Source organism: Sesamum indicum, linkage group LG3 (genome assembly GCF_000512975.1).
Source record: "Sesamum indicum cultivar Zhongzhi No. 13 linkage group LG3, S_indicum_v1.0, whole genome shotgun sequence".
Classification (NCBI taxonomy): domain Eukaryota; kingdom Viridiplantae; phylum Streptophyta; class Magnoliopsida; order Lamiales; family Pedaliaceae; genus Sesamum; species Sesamum indicum.
This window is the reverse complement of record NC_026147.1, coordinates 7,139,385-7,158,493: the sequence shown is the minus strand read 5'-3', so window position 1 is coordinate 7,158,493 and position 19,109 is coordinate 7,139,385. Positions and strand designations below refer to the sequence as shown.

At 34.8% G+C, this 19,109-nt stretch overlaps 2 protein-coding genes across 2 annotated transcripts; both read left to right on the top strand.

Moving 5' to 3' along the window:
- LOC105157594 lies at nucleotides 2,836-4,457 on the top strand. The gene is made up of 4 exons (XM_011074006.1): nucleotides 2,836-3,357; nucleotides 3,453-3,608; nucleotides 3,711-3,848; nucleotides 3,960-4,457. Exons 1-4 carry the CDS (start codon nucleotides 2,836-2,838, stop codon nucleotides 4,455-4,457), a joined length of 1,314 nt encoding a protein of 437 aa, XP_011072308.1.
- On the top strand, nucleotides 17,698-18,572 carry LOC110011765 (uncharacterized protein At1g15400-like). Its single transcript, XM_020692954.1, has one exon. It carries the CDS (start codon nucleotides 17,834-17,836, stop codon nucleotides 18,173-18,175), a length of 342 nt encoding a protein of 113 aa, XP_020548613.1. The 5' UTR covers nucleotides 17,698-17,833; the 3' UTR covers nucleotides 18,176-18,572.

Sequence of the window (19,109 nt, the reverse complement as noted above, 5' to 3'; positions counted from 1 at the left end):
GAGTTGTGTGTGTGCCTAGACCCTTTGGACCTCTCCTATTTATAGTGTTAGGATAGGACATGTAACACCCAAAAATTTAATAGAAATAATGGTCATTAGTGGGGTGTTACAAAATTAAATAGGGTGTTACACAATTTAATTTGAAAATTAAAATCAAATTTTAACAATCCCCCACAAGTTTAAAAACTTCAAATGACATATAAACAAATACAATAGGGCAACTGAATACTATGCAATTGGTGCAAGAGCCTTCCGGGCTTGAGCCTACACTTAGTATTGACGATTTCCATTTGAGAGAGTCATAATGGACTACGCCTTCAATTAGGTCCCTTGGCCAAATTTCAATATGTCATACACACAGTATGGACATCGGTCCTTGTTCAAAGCGAGTTAGCGCTGTTAACGGCCATGCACTGTTAACGGCCATGCCCAAACCCATAGCTACGGCCTCATAGCAACTCTCATTTAGGTGAAACCTCCAAGGGTACGTGTGAACTATACCCCGCGGAATTTCCTCCTTGGTCTCATTAAGGGTTAAATCCTGACCTAACATCACACTCTTAAAGCACTATCACCATAGGGATGAGAATGCTCTCCTAAAAAAGTAGTGCTAAACAAGTCAAGCATTACAGGTTAAGAGTTTTGGATTCCAAAAACTCTGAGCGGAATGACGCGCCGCACTAAGCTGAGAATTTCTTGAATTTCAAATTGAGATCTGAGTGCTGCTAATTGCTATAGTAGTAGATCGAGGGTTTTGAATTGAGTGAATTGAGGGTTCCAAGTGCGTTTTGTCCCGCGTAAGAATAGTTGAAATTTTATGTACAAAAGTCGTCGAAATTAGGATTTTGCATGGGAGACGCGACACTGGGGAGGAAGACAATGGAAATTGGCTCCTCTCCGGATACAAACGATTGCTTTAGCAATATTGGGGATGGAGGTCGGATTCCTATGGATAAAAGAGAAGTCTTGATGAGGGGGGGGGGGGGGATAAATCGTATCTAGGGTTTGGCCAAGCGAACCCTGGCGATGGCAATGGAGAAAGTGATGCAAACCAGTCGCTGGCCAAATTCAATGTTGAGGAGTTCTTGAATCTAGCGTACAAAGTGGTTGATGGTGACTATGCATCCATGGATGCGCTGAAATAATTCCAGGTGCGGTGGGAAGCCAAATTTGGCTGATGTGGGTCGAAACAGGAGGCGGTGGCGCCGGTTACACGTCAACAGCCATGGAAAATGCTGGTGCCAATGTCTATGACTGGAAAACGCACAGGAGAAATACATATCCCACCGGAAAAGAGGATTATAGTGCCTGAACATGCGAAAGCTGTTGTTGCAGCAGAGTATGGCGACGAGCAGCAGGTTCCGGCTGGTTGCTCGCAGACTGTTCCGACGAAGGGCCGTATAGATGGGTTGGGCGTTGATGATGATAATCGGGCTGAATTTCATGTGGATGACTGTCCTGATGTGGCACACGTACGTGGTGATGTGGAGGCTGACATGGCGAGTAATGGGCGGGATGAGGTGGACTGCGTGGGTTCGAAGAATGCGATAAATGCTGATGTCCAGTTGGAGAAACAGGTGCATCATGTGGATAAAGTTCATGCAATGGCATACAAACAAGCTCCTAAGGTATAATTTGCTCCCACCGGGTTATTTATTGGCAATGTTCCGTTGCATGCATGTCCTGAGCCTGTTGTGGATGATAAAATAGCTGATGCTTTTAATAATTCCTCCCGAAAAACTTTATCGTATATTGCTCTGATGATATAAAATGGTGAGATCATTGTACGTCCGACACTTGATTCCATCCAAAAGGGTTCTCGATGATGGAGATCTACGGCTGTGGGATATTTCCTTGGGAAACGGCCTTATTTTCATCACTTCAAGGAGTATGCCAAATCTGTATGGCCAGCTTTGTGTGAGGTTAATGCGACTGCAAATGAGTTCTTTTTCTTCCAATTCAAAACAGTTATTGACATGGAAGAGTTTATTGAAGGGGGACCGTGGTTGTTCCAGGGACAACCTATTGTCCTGCAAAAGTGGGAACCAGGTATGGTGATGAGAAAGCTCAAGCATACGCAAGTTCCTATTTGGATCTGGTTACGTGATCTTCCAATTAAACTATGGACTGAGGAAGGGCTTAGCACGGTGGCTAGTGGTGTGGGGAAACTGTTGTATCTGGACGCCATTACGAGAGCATGCACAAGACTGGATTTCGCTCGTGTGTGTGTAATGCTTGATATCAGCTCTAAACTGCCAAAACATATTATCATGATGAGTCCTGATGAAGATGGGGGAGAATAGCCCTGTAAGATCGACATTGAGTATGTGTGGTTGCCGCAAAAGTATACTAGTTGTATGACGTTAGGTCATAGTGCCAAAGAGTGTGGGGTGAAGAAAGTGGTCCAATCTACCAAGCTTCCGGTGATTGTCTATGTACCGAAATTGGGTCCTGCTCGAGATGGTTGTGAGAAGGGGACTAACCAGTCAACTTGTAGCGAGCAAGTTGAAAATCGAGACATACTAACAAAGGAGACGGGGCCGAGTCGAGTGGATAAGGATAAGGCCATTGTTACCTATAATGCTTTTGATGCTTTGCACTTGATTGATGAAGCAAATGAAGCTCTTGGGGGTCCTAAAGCATGCAGCCCCTTGTGCCTTGAACCATGTTGAACGTTGGCATATGGAATGTTCATGGCCTGAACAAGCAGGACCACCAACTAGCTGTCAGAGATCTAGTTGCCGAGTTCAGGTTACAGTTATTTGGTCTTATTGAAACTCGTGTTCAGTTAAATAATGTTGCTCGTATTCAGTCTTTCTTAATGCCCCAGTGGAAATGGTTTGTGGATTATGCAACTGTTGGTACCGTATTTGGTTGGCATGGGATGATAGCTTAATTGATGTTGATGTGCTATCGTCGGGATCTCAATTTATCCATGCTCGTATTACATTTAGAGCCTTGCATAATCCTGTTATCATTACTATTATTTATGGTGCTAATGAGGTGGCTGCTAGGAGGGATCTTTGGGGTACCTTGGAGGCTTTAGCTCTAAATTGTGTTGATAGCCCATGGATGGTTGGAGGGGATTTCGATGCAGTTAGAGATCTTAGTGAAGTTTGTGGTACATCGGGCGATATAAGGATGGCGATGGAGGAATTCAATTCCTGTATTCAGAATAGTGGACTCTTACCATTGCCTATGCAGGGTGAATGGTTTACTTGGCATAACTACAGTGCTAGCCCGTGTAACCTTTGGAAGCGGTTGGATAGGATCCTCACGAATGACATTTGGATGTTGAGATATCCGACGCTGTCCTATACATGCCTCACCCCCCGTACGTCTGATCATTCGCCCTTGGTGATTTTTGGGGACTCTTAGAGGCAGTTTGGAGGTATGTATCGATTGATAACTACCTTACGCTCTCACCGTCTTTTATCTCACGAGTGAAGCAGATTTGGCAGCATGAGATAGTTGGTATACCTATGTATGCGGTCACTCGAAAGTTGAAAGCCTTGAAACCTATTTTCCGTGAACTAAGAAGGGAGAAAGGGAACCTTTCGCATAACGTCCAGCTTGCAAAAGGATTTCTTGACATGGTGCAAAATCTGGTAAGTTTGAATAGACATGATAAGCTTTACATATATTTAGAGCATTGTTGTTGATTAGTGTATGCAAAAGTAGCAAAGTTGGAACATAATATGTTACAACAGAGGGCAAAGATGCAGTGGATGAAGGAAGGAGACCAGTGTACACGTGTATTCTTTCGCAAGATTGCACATCGACGTGCAGTAAAGAGGGTGTTACAGATTAACGATGGTTATGGGGTCACCCAGACCAATCCTGATGCAGTGAGTGAGGAGTTTGTCTCCTATTATTAGTCCTTACTTGGCGAAAATTGACAATGGGAAGTGTTGGATCTGCGATTTTTGCGCCCTTTGGCACTACATCTTGTGGATGAGGACGAAGCCTCGCCGCTTATCAAGTCTTTCACGGCTGAGGATGTGAAACTTGCAATGTTTGATATAGTAGAAGACAAAGCTCGAGGACCAGATGGCTATTCGTCGGGGTTTTTTAAAACTGCATGGACAGTCATGGGTGATGAAGTCACTAGAGCTGTCTTGAATTTCTTTGCTAAGGGGAAACTTTTAAAGCAAGTCAATTGTACGCTCTTGGCGGTTATTCCCAAGGTACACTCCCCTATTACTGTAGCTGACTTTCATCCCATTTCTTGTTGCAATGTGATTTATAAGGTTATTGCTAAGCTACTGGTCCAATATTTGAGTGTGGTCTTGGGCAAGCTTGTTAGTCCTTGTCAGGCGGCTTTCATACCTGGCAGGAGTATTGGGGATAATATCATGATGGCACAAGAGTTATTCACTGGATATAATCAGAAGAGATTACCTCCACGGTGTGCCTTGAAAGTGGACATATGTAAAGCATATGATACTGTGGAGTGAGATTTCCTCCTTGCCACACTTCAATTATTCGGGTTCCCGGTCATATTTATGAGATGGATTGAAGAGTGTATTACAACACCACCATTCTCGGTGGGATTGAATTGGAAGATACACAGTTTTTTTGTGGGCTCAAGAGGGCTTTGCCAAGGTGATCCTCTATCTCCATACCTCTTTGTCCTTGTTATGAAAGTGATGCACTTGGTCTTCCTCCAAATTATTGAGCAAGATGGACGCTTCCAGTTTCATTGGAAATGTCAAGCCTCCAATATCTTCCAACTGGGTTTCACCGATAATGTTATCTTATTCAGTCGAGCAACGGTGGACTCTATATGTGTATTCAAGGACGGACTGGATCGCTTTGATGATTGGTCGGGGCTTCGGTTAAATGCGCAAAAAAGTCATCTCATACTGTCCCGAGCTGCTCAAGGAACGAAAGAGGAGCTGCTGACGATGCTTGAGTTCCAGGAGGGACAACTGCCGATGAGGTATTTAGGACTCCCCTTAATATCGTCTAGACTTTCGATATCTGACTGCCTACCTTTGTTGAATAAAATTGAGTCTCGTATTGCTGGATGGGAGGGGTTGGCTTTATCATATGCAGGACGAGTGCAAATTATTAAATATATGCTTTCATCTCTTAGTATTTATTGGTCTTCGGCTTTCATTCTCCCAAAAACGGTCATTAATGAAATTGAAAAACGCTTACGGAAGTTCCTATGGAAAGGCACGGGGAGTAGTGGGTATGCTAAAGTTGCTTGGAGGGAGGTGTGTAAACCGAAGGATGAGGGGGGTCAAGGATTGAAAGATATTGGGATGATGAATCGGGCCCTCATGTGTAAAAAATTGTACGATGTTATTCCTTGTGACAGGACATCCATTTGGGTGGAATGGTTACACCAAGGACGACTTCGAGACTCCTCTATTTAGACTATATCTAAAAATAGAGGCTCATGGTGTTGGAAGAAACTTATACGGTTAAGGGCATGGCTGCGATCGGAGGTTGTTTACCGCATCGGTGATGGGCGGGATTTTTATTTATGGAGGGACCCTTGGCACCATCTAGGCCCTCTTATTCAGCGAGTTCCCCATGGACCTATTGTTACGAGATTGCAAGAATCCAGCAGGTTGTGGGCTGTCATTCACGAGGGTTAGTGGCAATGGCCTTCTATCACTGACTTCGAATGTCTAGAGATCTTGCAGGTACTACCTGCCATTCACGGAGGTAATGACCAAATTTTGTGGCGGTTCTCGGGCAATATTGTCACCACATAAGGCCTCTATCGCTTATTTGATCCCTCGGGTCCAAAAGTAGGATGGTATTCACTACTTTCTGGACCTCTAAAAATTTCTCGGCACATGTTCATTCTCTGGCTCGCTATTCAGGAAAAGCTTGCTACGACGGACAAGCAATGGTTATCATATTTAGGAGGATGCATCCTATGTACTGAGGACAACTTGGAGATACACACATTTGTTCTTTCATTGTCAGTATAGTAGACGTTGTTTAACTATTATCAGACGAACTATTCGATTTCTTTGGCTTAACAGACAGTGGCAGATGGATATTGAATGGGCTTCTAGGAAGTGGAGGGGCAAACACATTATTAACATGGCATACCGTGCGCTACTTGGGGCATGCGTTTACCACATTTAGAGGGAACGCAACATGAGACGGTTTGAGCACACTTCGAGGTCGCTGGCTATGTTAGCTAGCTTAATTATAGAGGATGTCAGACTACGGATTCTTAGCAAAAATCTTCCTAGCTCTGTTAGCTCTAGTGCATTTTATAGTTATGGCGTATCCCTTGGCCTGTCAAGGGAGAACATATCATACGAGCATTGTTGTATTATACCTCATTTTCCCATTTATGAATTTACCTTTCCCAAAAAAAAAAGTCACGCATTACATGTTGTTTCTACCCATTGAACCTTCTTCATGGGGTCTCCAATCACAAAGGTTGGGTTACTCCTGGAGGTGATTCCCTTGTGGGCTTATGCCCATCCCCTTGATGATTCATATACATCCTTTCTGGGTAAACCTTTGGTCAAATTATCTGCCAAGTTTTTCTCTGAATTCACAAAATTAAGAGATATAACATTTCTTTTTAATAATGACTTCACACTCTTACACCTAGTATGTAGATGTCTAGTCATTTTCTTATTAGAATGTGTCTGCTTCACAAGATCTATAGTTGCTTTACAATCACAATGTATAGAAATAGCTGGCGAAGTTTTATTAACCAATGGGATATCAAGTAATAGGTCTTTTAGCCATTCAGCAGTTGTACAAGCAGTATCTAGAGCTATTAATTCAGCTTCCATAGTACTTTTGGATATAACTTTTTGTTTCTTTGAACCCCAAGTTATTGCTGCTCCACCCATTATAAAAATAAATCCACTAGTAGACTATCAGTAATTCAATTAGCATTTAATATCCTTCAAGTACATTGGGAAAACCTTTATAATATAAAGAGTAGTTTATTGTTCCTCTAAGATATTTAATAATTCTTTTCAAAGCATTCCAATGATCTTTACTTGGATTATGAGTGTACCTACTAAGTCTACCAACTGCGTAGGAAATATCTGGTCTTGTCCTATTAGAAAAATATAGCAATGATCCTATAATTCGAGAATATTTTAATTGAGAAATAGGTTCACCCAAATTTTTATTTAAATGTGTATTTGAATCAAATGAGGTAGAAACAGACTTTGATCATAATAATTGAATTTCCTTATGAATTTTTCAATTGCTACAGATTGGTCTAATAAAATTCCTTCTTGAGTTCTACTAACTTTCATACCCAAAATGATATTCGCTTCTCTCATATCTTTCATTTCAAAACTATTTGATAGATAGCTTTTAACATTTTCTATAATTTTTAAATTAGACCCAAAAATTAATATGTCATCTGCATATAGACATAGGATCACATGCTCACCATTTTCTTCTTTACAATATACACACCTATCATGCTCATTTGATTTGAATCCATAGTCTATAATCACCTTATTAAATTTTTCATGCCATTGTTTAGGAGCTTGTTTCAACCCATATAAAGATTTCACTAACCTACACACCTTATGTTCTTGTTCTTTAACCTTAAAACCTTCAGGTTGTTCCATATAAATTTCTTCATCTAAATCCCCATTTAAAAATGCAGTCTTAACGTCCATTTGATGAATCATCAGCTTATATATAGATGCTAAAGCCAACAAAGTTCTAATAGTTGAAATTCTAGCAACCGGAGAGTAAGTATCAAAATAATCCACCCCTTCTTGTTGAGTAAATCCTTTCACTACTAATCGTGCCTTATATTTATCTACTGATCCATCAGCTTTTAACTTTTTCTTAAAGATCCATCTACATCCTATTGGTTTACTGCCAAGGGGTAAATCAGATAAAATCCAAGTATTATTTTGAATAATTGAACTATATTCATCATTAATCACTTCTTTCCAAAAAGGTGCATCAATAGAAGATATTGCTTTATCATAAGTTTGTGGATCCCCTTCAACTAAAAATGTGATAAAATCATCACCAAAATTCTTTTCAACCCTAGCTCTTTTACTTCTCCTTAGTTCTATAGATTCTCCTTGCTTATTTTCCAATACTGCACTACTAGATGATTCAGCTATAGAATATTCAATTTTTGAAATGTAAGACTCATTTTGAATTTTAGTCTTAAAAGGGAAAACATCTTCAAAGTATGCAGCATCTCTAGCTTCAATAATTGTATTGTTAGATATTCCACTAACCTCAAAAATAAGCACTAAAAACCTATTTACAGTACTATTTTGGGCGTATCCAATAAAGATAGTATCTACAGTTTTAGGATCCATTTTCTTTCTTTGAATTCAGGTATAATTACTTTCTCTAGACACCCCCACACTTTGAGAAAATTTAGTCTAGGAGTCCTATTTTATAACTCATAAGGCGTTTTAGTATTATCTTTAACTATTATACGATTTAATGTACAACAAGAAGCTAAAATAGCTTCTCCCCATAAATTTTCTGGTGTTCCTGAGTTTGTTAGTAGTGCATTAACCATATCCATCAAAGTCCTATTTTTTCTTTTAGCTACACCATTTGATTGTGGTGAATAAGGAGGTGTAAACTCATGTATTATACCATTATCTTCACAAAATTTTGACAACTCTCTTGAAGAATATTCTCCTCCTCATCAGACCTCAATATTTTAATCTTTTTCTCTAATTGATTTTCAACTTCATTTTTATTAACCTTAAACTTACCAAAAACTTCATCCTTTGTTCTAATAAGATAAATATAACAATACTTGGAAAAATCATGTATAAAAGTTGCAAAATATTTATTACCACCTCTAGTTGGAGACCTATTTGAATCACAAACATCACTATGTATAAGATCCAAAATATTTGTATTTCTTTCAACTGATTTGTAAGGTCTTTTAGTTTGTTTTGCTTGCGCACATATTTCACATTTATAATCAATATTTACTTGAAATTTAGGAATGAAACTAAGTCCCATAAGTTTTTTAACCTTTCTATTACTTACATGTCCCAATCTTTCATGCAATAAAATACTAGATTCAATATTGAGAATTAAATTGGAACCTTCTTTGATTTCATTTACAATGTTCAATTTAAATAATCCATCACTAACAAATCCTTTCCCAACAAAAATATTATTTCTAGTGATTACAACTTTATTAGACTCTATGACTAGTTTGTAACGATTTTGCACTAAACAATACCCACTAATTAAATTCTTTCTAATGTCAGGAACATGTCGTACTCCTTCAAGAGTTAATATCTTTCCAGATGTCATCTTTAGATCAACACTCCCAATTCATGAATTTGTATGGCAGTATTGTTTCCTAGTGTGACGCTTCCTCCACTTGAGTTCTGAGAGGATTTAAGCATTGATTTATCAAAACGACCATGTATATTAGCTCCAAAGTCTACCAACCAATCACTAGTTTGATATGTAAAGTTTACTAATGAAGGTATAGATTGTAACCTGAAAGACGGTCCCTCTTCCACCAACATATTCACTTGTTCGTGCTGTTTTTTAGGCTTAAAGTTGATCTTAGAAGCATTCTTTTCAATTTTCCGAAAGTAACAATCCTTAGCCATATAATTAGTCCTTCCACATACAAAGCACATCCTTTCTTCCTTTTATTTGCCTTTATCATTCCTATGATTTTAAATTTTAGGTTGAGTATTATTATGGCGATAATTGTTCCTCCAACCTTTTTTATTGTTCTTAAACTTATACTATTTTGCTTCAAGTTCTTTTTATTATAATTTCTTTTATCCTCCACGATAATAACTTTGGCCTTCATCTCTTCTTGTTTAACATTGATCCTATGTTGCTCCTCTATTCTCAATGATTTAAAAGCTTGTGTTAAAGTTAATACACCTTGTTGATGTCTTAAACTTTTAGCAAAATTAGACCAAGACGGTGGAAGCTTATCAATCAAATATGAAACTTTATAATCTTCACTAAATTTTGAACCACTTTCTTCCAATGGTCTTAACAAATCTTGAAATTCATGTATTTGCTCATTAATAGATTTTCCATCAACCATAGTATATTTCATAAAAGTAGAGGCATTAAATCTTTGTATTCCAGAATCATCAATCCCATATTCAATTTCTAATGCTTTACAAAGTTCTTTAGCATTAGCATAAGAACAAAACACATCATATAGTCTTTCTGATAAAGCACTTAAAACACGATTATGACAATGATAATCTACCTCTTCACGAGTATGCCAAGAATTTAGTTCAACATTATCATCAATAGCAGAAATAAATCCAAGAACAGTTAACCAATATCTCATTTGGTTTTGCCATCTTTTAAAATTAACTCCATTAAACTTTTCAGGCTTAACACTGTTAGCATATTCAAGAGAAGTCATTTTTTTTTTCTTTTCTCAAAATAAGTTAGGAAATAATAAGGCAAAGAAAGGAGATGCCACTGTAGGAGTCAAATAATAACAATATCAATAATCAACAATAAGAGCAATATATATTATATTAAATATTGCAATATATATAAACTCTAATTTAGCAATGCAATTATTAAAAGAAATCTCTATATCCTTTTTAGATCATTTAAAAACTACTTTTAACGAAAATGTATGGAAAGATTCAAGAAAATGACTTGTTATTATAAGATAATTTTAATGCATATAATGCGTTTTGGTTTCCAAAATTTGAATATAAGAATTAATTAATGAAAAAAATTTTGTACAAGCATGAATCAAAATTTAAACAATAAACTTGATTAGTGAAGCAATATATCGACAGTTAACTTCAATATATGTAAATATTAACTAAACCACATGCAATATCAATATGAACAAGTTTGTCACAATGATGAGAACAATAATAAATAAATATTTCAAAGCAAAATTAAGTTGTAATAGAGATAAATAAAATATATCGTTAAATCTAACTATTTAAGATTAAAAAATCACGATCTTAGATTGTTTTGAAAAATGTTAGTTTATTGTTTAAAAAAAAAAACTTTAGCAAATCAAGATGAATAATGCATGTGATATATGTAAATAAATATAACACGGCTGGCCTGTAGGAGTCACGTCACTTGATGCTATCCTAAGATCGTGATGGCCTCCCTCCGTGCAGGTACTATCGGCTCACCACCACCCCAAGATAAAACCCAAGAAGGCCTCAACCGGTGTCTTCTATTGTGATCACGTTCACAAGAAGACTAGAGAACTAAACCTTATCAAGTTGCCCAAAACAATATAATAAGAAGAATAAGAGTGTGAGAATTGAGATGCAAGAGTGAGTTGTGTGTGTGCCTAGACCCTTAGGACCTCTCTTATTTATAGTGTTAGGATAGGATATGTAACACCGAAAAATTAAAATAGAAATAATGGTCATTAGTGGGGTGTTACAAAATTAAATAGGGCATTACACACTTTAATTTGAAAATTAAAATTAAAATAATATTTTGAAGTTTTAAAACTTCAAATTAAAATCAAATTTTAACAATCTACTGATAAAAGAAACTCATCCCACCAATATACCTCAAAAATCTCTTCTTATTTCCACATAAATCGTGCCAAAAGAACAAAAACCAAATTTCCAATCGCGCGACGTAACAACGCGGGATCTGGACTATGCTGCAGGTCTGAGGCGGTGGATTTGAGCGGCGCAAAAACATGCCATGACGCAATGGCAAGGCGACAACGGAAATTGAGCAATAGCATGGATCTATGTGGTTGGACAAGCGTGGAGACGCAATGGCCAGGTGGCGGACAATGCAACTAGGGCAACCAAACTACGGCAGATATGGGTGCACTTGGCTAGGCGGCAAACGCTGGTGAGGCGACGGACGGTGGCGAGGGGGCGGATGTAGCTTGTTTTTCCTTTTCATAATTGCGAATAGTAGCTTGGAATTTTTATTAATTATAAAATTATCACAGCTAACATTTTATAAGTTTCAAAATCTTATTTTATCCAAATTTTATCTTCAAAACAAGATCTAATAATTTATAAATATTAAAAATATTTTATAAAACGTATGAACTTATAAAATCGAGAAATTTATTATTCTGATAAATACTAGTAGGAATTTAAAATTGTGCAAAACTCTATTTTATATCTGACCAACCACATTAATGCATGAGGAATACACATTTTTTTCTAACCAACATTCTGAAGTTGGCCAAGTCCCAAACTAAAAGTGTCAAATTTAATAAATTATAGAATTAAATATATTTATACAAATAAATAGAAGATTTAATTTGATAATTAAGTAATCACAGACAGAATTAAGTGTATTAGTATTATTAATTTTAGAGAACCAAATGTATTTTTTAAAAAATAAAGAACTAAAACTGCAATATAGCTAACTAAAAATAAATTTTGCCTGACAGAATGAAACAAGTGGTTTTATGACACAAAAACTCATCCTAAACCTCATTATTGCAGAGTCAGCATTCCCCTTTTGTTTATGAAATTTGTTCCAATTTTAGTAAGAGATAATTACATTTACTGATCTACGATTTATTTACATAAATTTCTTATTTTTTTTTGTACAATTATAGAAACTATTTATGACAGCTAAAAAATAAAAATAATTTGTGTATGATGCTGACATTTTTAGGAAAAATGTGTGTAATTTTTCAAAGTAAGGAGTAATTTATGTAAGTGATAATGATATATTGATGGGCATATGTATAATTATATATAAAAAATAAAAATAATTTAAACAAACTACAGATTAAGAGATGTAAATATAATTATTACTTTTGGTTAAGAATACCAATTATTAGGTAGGGTTCGTGTACGTGTCTGACTTTTACCCAATTCCCAGATATATCCAATTTTAGTTGACTTTGACCTTCATTTTTTTTTTATTTTTAAATTTATCTGCACACCCACCCAGAACTTGAACCAAAATCTTTAAGAAAATATGTTAGGACCCAAACCACTAGAATGACCATATTTTTGGTTGTTCAAGTTTGTATCTGTAGTTCCGTATCTTTATTTTTTACTTTATCATCCACAAAATTATTATAACTCAATGCTACCTAAATTTCAAACTTTTTAAAGCTATTTAAATTTAATATGTTTTTATCTATAATAATTAGCCATCACAAATTGTCTTATTTTTTGTAATACCTTTGAAATTACGTCAGAATGAATGATTGCTTGATCATAGATTGCTAAGTCAAATAATATCTTTTTAAGTTTTGTTTCAAATAATGTGTTTAATTTGGAACTAAAACCAACCTAACACATGCATGTATTCATTTTAATGGCGTAATTTGGGTGGTTTAGTAGTTAATTAATTAGCATTTGTTACGTTAAGCAACCAACTACAAAAATAAACTAATACAGATACAAGGCAATCAACGAGAGATAGATTGTTACGGTAAACTATAACGAATTCTCCAAATATTTAATATAATTATAATTTTTTTTTAATTTTAACCATCGTCAGCAATTAGCCCAATCTTCTAGTATCCATTAAATTGCAATTCACCCATCTAGCCCGATTTCTTTTATATTTTTTAAAGGAAAATACAGTAGAGATAAAGTTGGTAAGTATATGCCTCAATCCAAATATTAGCGGGAATATTGATATTTTTTCAGATAACGAAAAAGTATTCATAATTATGACGAGTTTCAGAAGAGCTTATTGCAATTTAGGTCAAGACGGAAAAAAGAAATTAAAAATAGCAAGTTACGGTATTTTTCTAATTTAATTTCGAAAAATGTTTATTGAGTTTTCCAATAATAGCAATGAGAAAGTCTAAGAAGAGAGGAGAAAAGCTGAAGATGATCCATGGCTGATCCTCACTTTTCAGCTGTTTGACATTTCACTTGACTTCCTGAAAGTGAAAAGAAGGTCATACATGCTTTCAACAATTTATAAATGTTCCACCCCTCTCTCTCTAAATTCAATGCTCAAGGGGGTTAACAAATTTGAAATCAAGAATTCGAATTCCATTAAAAATATTTGTGTACTAATTGAACTCGCTTAATTTATTAAAATATTAATGTAATCATATATTTGTCGCTTTTATGTAACAAAATAATAATATATAAATATTTTGTATAAGAGAATAAAAAAATACGAGTTAAATTTGTTAACCTAACTTTCGATGTTAGCTCGATTTCTATCATGATTTTTAGTCATAAAAATAATGATTTTATTAGATAGAATTTATTCAAGAAGAATCATTATCTGAATATCAAGTTGGGAGATTTCAGACTATATGTCAAGTACTGATGCCAATTGAGTCGCGTGCCCACAAACCCCACCCAATGTTCAACACCTTTGAATTTGATTTGGGAGTATTGATATCGAATTGAGTCTGAATAGATTGAATAATGTATTAATTTAAATTTTATTTAAAAAATAAATAAATAAAAAGAATTAGGGTTGAATTCAAAGGCATAATTATGAAGGGATCACAAAAGGAGGCAAGCCAATTATTGTTGCCACGAGTGTTTCCCACCACTTGCTCAAGTGCAAAATTACAAAACAAGTCCGCCATTTTTGAAAACAAAACGCCATCTTTATTTTAAATTTGTATATTAAAATCGCGTTTGACTACGAGGACCAATAATACCACATTTTGATTTATTAATTTAGCCTAACATTTGATCAAGTTCACGCGTTCCTACATGCGCCCAGCATAAACAACCAAAGTCGTAATACCTATACCTGTCCGTGTCTAAAATTAGTGTTTTGTTAGATGTGTGATTACTTATCTCATTTTTTATTGAAATTTAGTTATTATTGTTAGTCATATTAATATATAAATGGTCGAAATGAAATTTTGTTTGGTAGTCAAAAAAATATTACACGACCTGATGATTGAATTTTCTTGTAAGTACCATAACTATTATTTATTTAGTGATTTAAGACTATTATTGACGTGTAATTTTATTTTAAAATAATAAGTGTATTTCTATCGTTTTATTAGATGACGTTAAAAATAAAAAGATTGAAATTAATTTGATTGTTTAACAACCCATTCTCCATAAAAATAAATAAATGACAAACGAGTGGATAAAATTTTATACTTTTATAAGGGAAAAAGAAAAACAGTCGAGTTCCTAATTTATGGTAGGCAAAGAATTGGAGTTCCATAGGCGTTGACAAAGTGGATAAGGTAGATAACATAAAACCATCTTATGAACAAGTTGGATGTCCATTAAACGTGTGAATATTTATCTCATTTTATATAAATTATTATAATTTATTTTCATTTTTTTATGTATCATTATATATGGAATTAGTTATTATAGTTTATTTATTATTATTAATTAAAAAATTGAAATAATATTAATTTCTTGTGGAAAGAGAAATCATTTTATAAAAAAAAACATAAAACTCCAAATTTGCCAATAAAGTCTAAATTAATTGGAAAAACTGAGGCGCTTTATCAAGGAGTTAAGCTGTTATAGGTTCGAATCCTCCCAATGCGTGAGAAATAGTCTATTTTAATAATAATTTTTAATTAATTATACATATTTAATATTAATCATTAACATTATTTAATTGTAATCTATCCACCTAAAAAAATTCCTAAATTAATTAACACTTAAAGACTCTCCGTGATTTCTTAGATTTCCTCTAATCAACGTGCTACCTACGAGTAATTATCCCCTACACCGGCTTATATATATACACCAACAAGATTTCATTCATCATCCACATAATATTCTCAATCATTTGATTTGATCGCATTTTATTCTCTTTCTCTTGCCACTTAATAATAAAATTGAAATCATGAAAAATCTATTTATTCTTTAGGAGTAGTGCAAAAGTATTAAATTTATTATTAACCATCAACACTTTAATGATATATGCACGTCACGTGTATAATATTAATTAAAAGTTAGTGAAAATTAAGCAAAAATTAATTACAAAATAAATGAAATTGTGAAAAAAAAAATATTATGTCATGAGCATGAATAAGGAATAGTAGAGTAAGTAGTACATAATTTGAATTTATTGATCCCCTCGTCATCGTAATTAATTAATTGGATAAATTATATTAACACCCTCCATCTTTTGTAAATTATAAGTATGTCCTGTAAGGGGTGTTAGTGTAATATTTTTCAAAAGATACTTGTATAAGTTTTCGCTTTTGAGTAATGGTGTAGTTGTAGTTACAACTATAATTTTAAGGGTTGGATTTATAATTTTAAAAAAATAGTGGGTGTTTATGTATCTAAATTTAATTTTGAGAGGTGTTGATATAATTTATTCAAATTAATATCAATTTCTAAGTGTAGCAAAAGTAATAAATTGTAAGAATTGAAGGCATTGACTAAGTTGCCTTCCTGTGACCTCTTCTTCTAACCAACCAATATCACATTATGATCTCTAATCTTCACAATCAACCCCTCTCTCTCTCTCTCTCTATATATATATATATATGCGTACATACATGCATGTAGTTGCATTTATGTACATACATAGAGCATGCATAGATGTGAAGCTCTACTTGGATTCGATTATTTCCAATTGTGATTAATTATATTAAAAATAAATATGATATAAAAGCAATCATTTACCAAGTAAAAGTTTGTTTTTAGAAATTTGAATGCACGGAGTAATATTATAAAAATTAATAATTACTTTTTGCAACACCAAATTAAGTTATAATTTCACCGATCAAATTTTACAGTGGTGAATATTTTATTTTCTCAATCCTATTTATAATTAATTAAATAATAAATTTTAATTAAGCTATGATTTTTAAATCAAATTAACTAAGCAACTCCTTATATTAAAAAGTGATCAAACTATGCATAGAAATGATTCGGGTAAATCAGGCCCGCTCCAGACCCGTTTCATTTTTAATTAAGTATGACTCAGGGTTGGTTGGGGTTCAATTTTGTGTACCCCTTGGCTCCAAAGTCGGGGCTGGATTCTGTTGCGGGCCCATTCCAGACCCAAACATAATTATTATTAATAATTAATTTATTTTCTATGAGTTTTAAGCAGGTGTCAAAACTCATAGTGTTTGAATTTGTTTTTTTAGTATTTTATAGAGATAAAAAGAGAAATATAAAGATAAATAAATATACGTTAAAAATAATATGTATGTTTGGATTTATTTTTTGAGATAATCTTAAATAAGTATTGTATGTTTAATTGTTGTATTTTGAGACAAAAATTACTGTTAATTGTCAAATTATATTTTTATTATATATATTTATGTACATATGCGTGTATATATGTACGTATTTATGCTAAAATAATTTAAAACACCCAAATAAAAAATAACTTAAATATGAAAACGAACATTGCGTTAATCTTTTTATGCTTCATATGAACAATTTCATGTAATTTTTTAAAAGAAAAATTAAATAATTTTAGAATTTAAAAACAAAATAATTTGAAAAGATTAAGCAGCTGAAGACGGGTTAAAGGTTTTGAGAGGGGAGAGCGAAGACGAGTTTTGATCCAAATTTTCTGTATACGAAATAGGGTGGGTCTTTGATCCGTCACCACGTGTCTCAAATCCACCCCGTTGCCTGTTCTATCCGAAACCACCAATCCCACCCCACCCATAAATAAAATAAATGAAAATTACAACAAACAGCATCCCATATTATACCATTCCATATGCACCATAGACATACATATACTGACAAAGGAGAGCACATATATATATATATATATATATATATGATAAATAAATAAATATATACATACAAATGTATATAGTATAGATATATATATACACACACATGATAAGAAAAAGGCCTAGCCTCGAAGCCCCCCGCAGTCGCCTTCCTAATAATTCATAGCCTTCATCCAAGAAATCTCTCCACACAACCCAAAAACCTCAATAAGGAGAGAGAAAGAGCGAGAGAAGGCAGAGATTTTGATGGCAGGTTTGCAGAGATCTGAAGTATCATTCAGGAGACAAGGCTCCTCGGGATTGGTATGGGACGACAAATTCCTGTCTGGAGAACTTAATCAGCTCGCCAACCAACGGAAAGAAGATAAGAACAACAGACCGCAATACCAAAACAAAGACGACGCCGCCGCCGGATTAACGATCGAGAGGAACCGATCCAACGGCGGACGCGGCTTCCGCACAGGAAGAATCTCGCCAGCAGTCGAGCCTCCGTCTCCCAGGGTTTCGGCTTGTGGTTTATGCGGTGCCTTCGGGAAAAACAACAAGACGCGCCGCCGGCCCCCGAAGTCCGGTAAGCGCGTGATGTGATTACTCTACGTAGAAGAACAGTTCTCTCCAGGCGACTGGAGGTGGAATACTGTGCGGGAAGGTGTACGTGGGTATTACATGTTCATCTCGATCAAATTGAGGTCCGATAATCATTCGAGTCCTATGAAGGATCAACGGTCGTGCTTCTTTTTCCCCTTTTCGTGGATAGTTTTGAACTTTGGTTTTAGGTTGTAGGACATAGTTTCTCTGTGTTTTCCCTTTTTGGGTTTAATGTTCCTTCAGTTTGTGCAACATATGGTTATGGCTACATGTTAATGTTTCCCTTGTTAGCTTTACTGAATATTGTACAAATCAAAATTTCTCTTATGTTATGACATTACCGTGTCGCTGTCGTTTTGTGTCTATGCAATAAACGTGTACATCTACAATTGCATCACCTACACGGCATGTTTGCTCAATCATTTTTGGATTTTCTATGGATATAATATATTTCAAGTTGTCATTTCAACAACAATCGATCCGTCTAGATTTTCTATTACACATTGATATTGCGTTTGGGCTGTATTTTTTGTGTATTAATTACATAGAAAGTTGGTGTACAGACGATTTTCTATTCGTATAATAATTTGTTGTTTTTTTGTTTGGTTTTCATTATAAAATTCGAATTGGGAGATGAAATTGCAAAGTGATGACAATGTTGAGGATGTTTTTCTTAAAGCTTATGATGGATTTAAGGATATATAATGCACAAAATCAAGGATCTTTTCTACTGTGTGCGAGAGAGAGAGACAGAGGGGAGTAGATTAATACGTTACGTCCAATAATTAATTATCATTACTTCCCAGAATGAATGTCAATATCATGATGATGATCATCACGAAGGTGTCCGCCCAAATGGTTTTTTAAATTAATTTTTAATTTTAGTGATATGGTAGTTAGGTCATCAAATTTGACCTAGCCAATCCAACGGAAA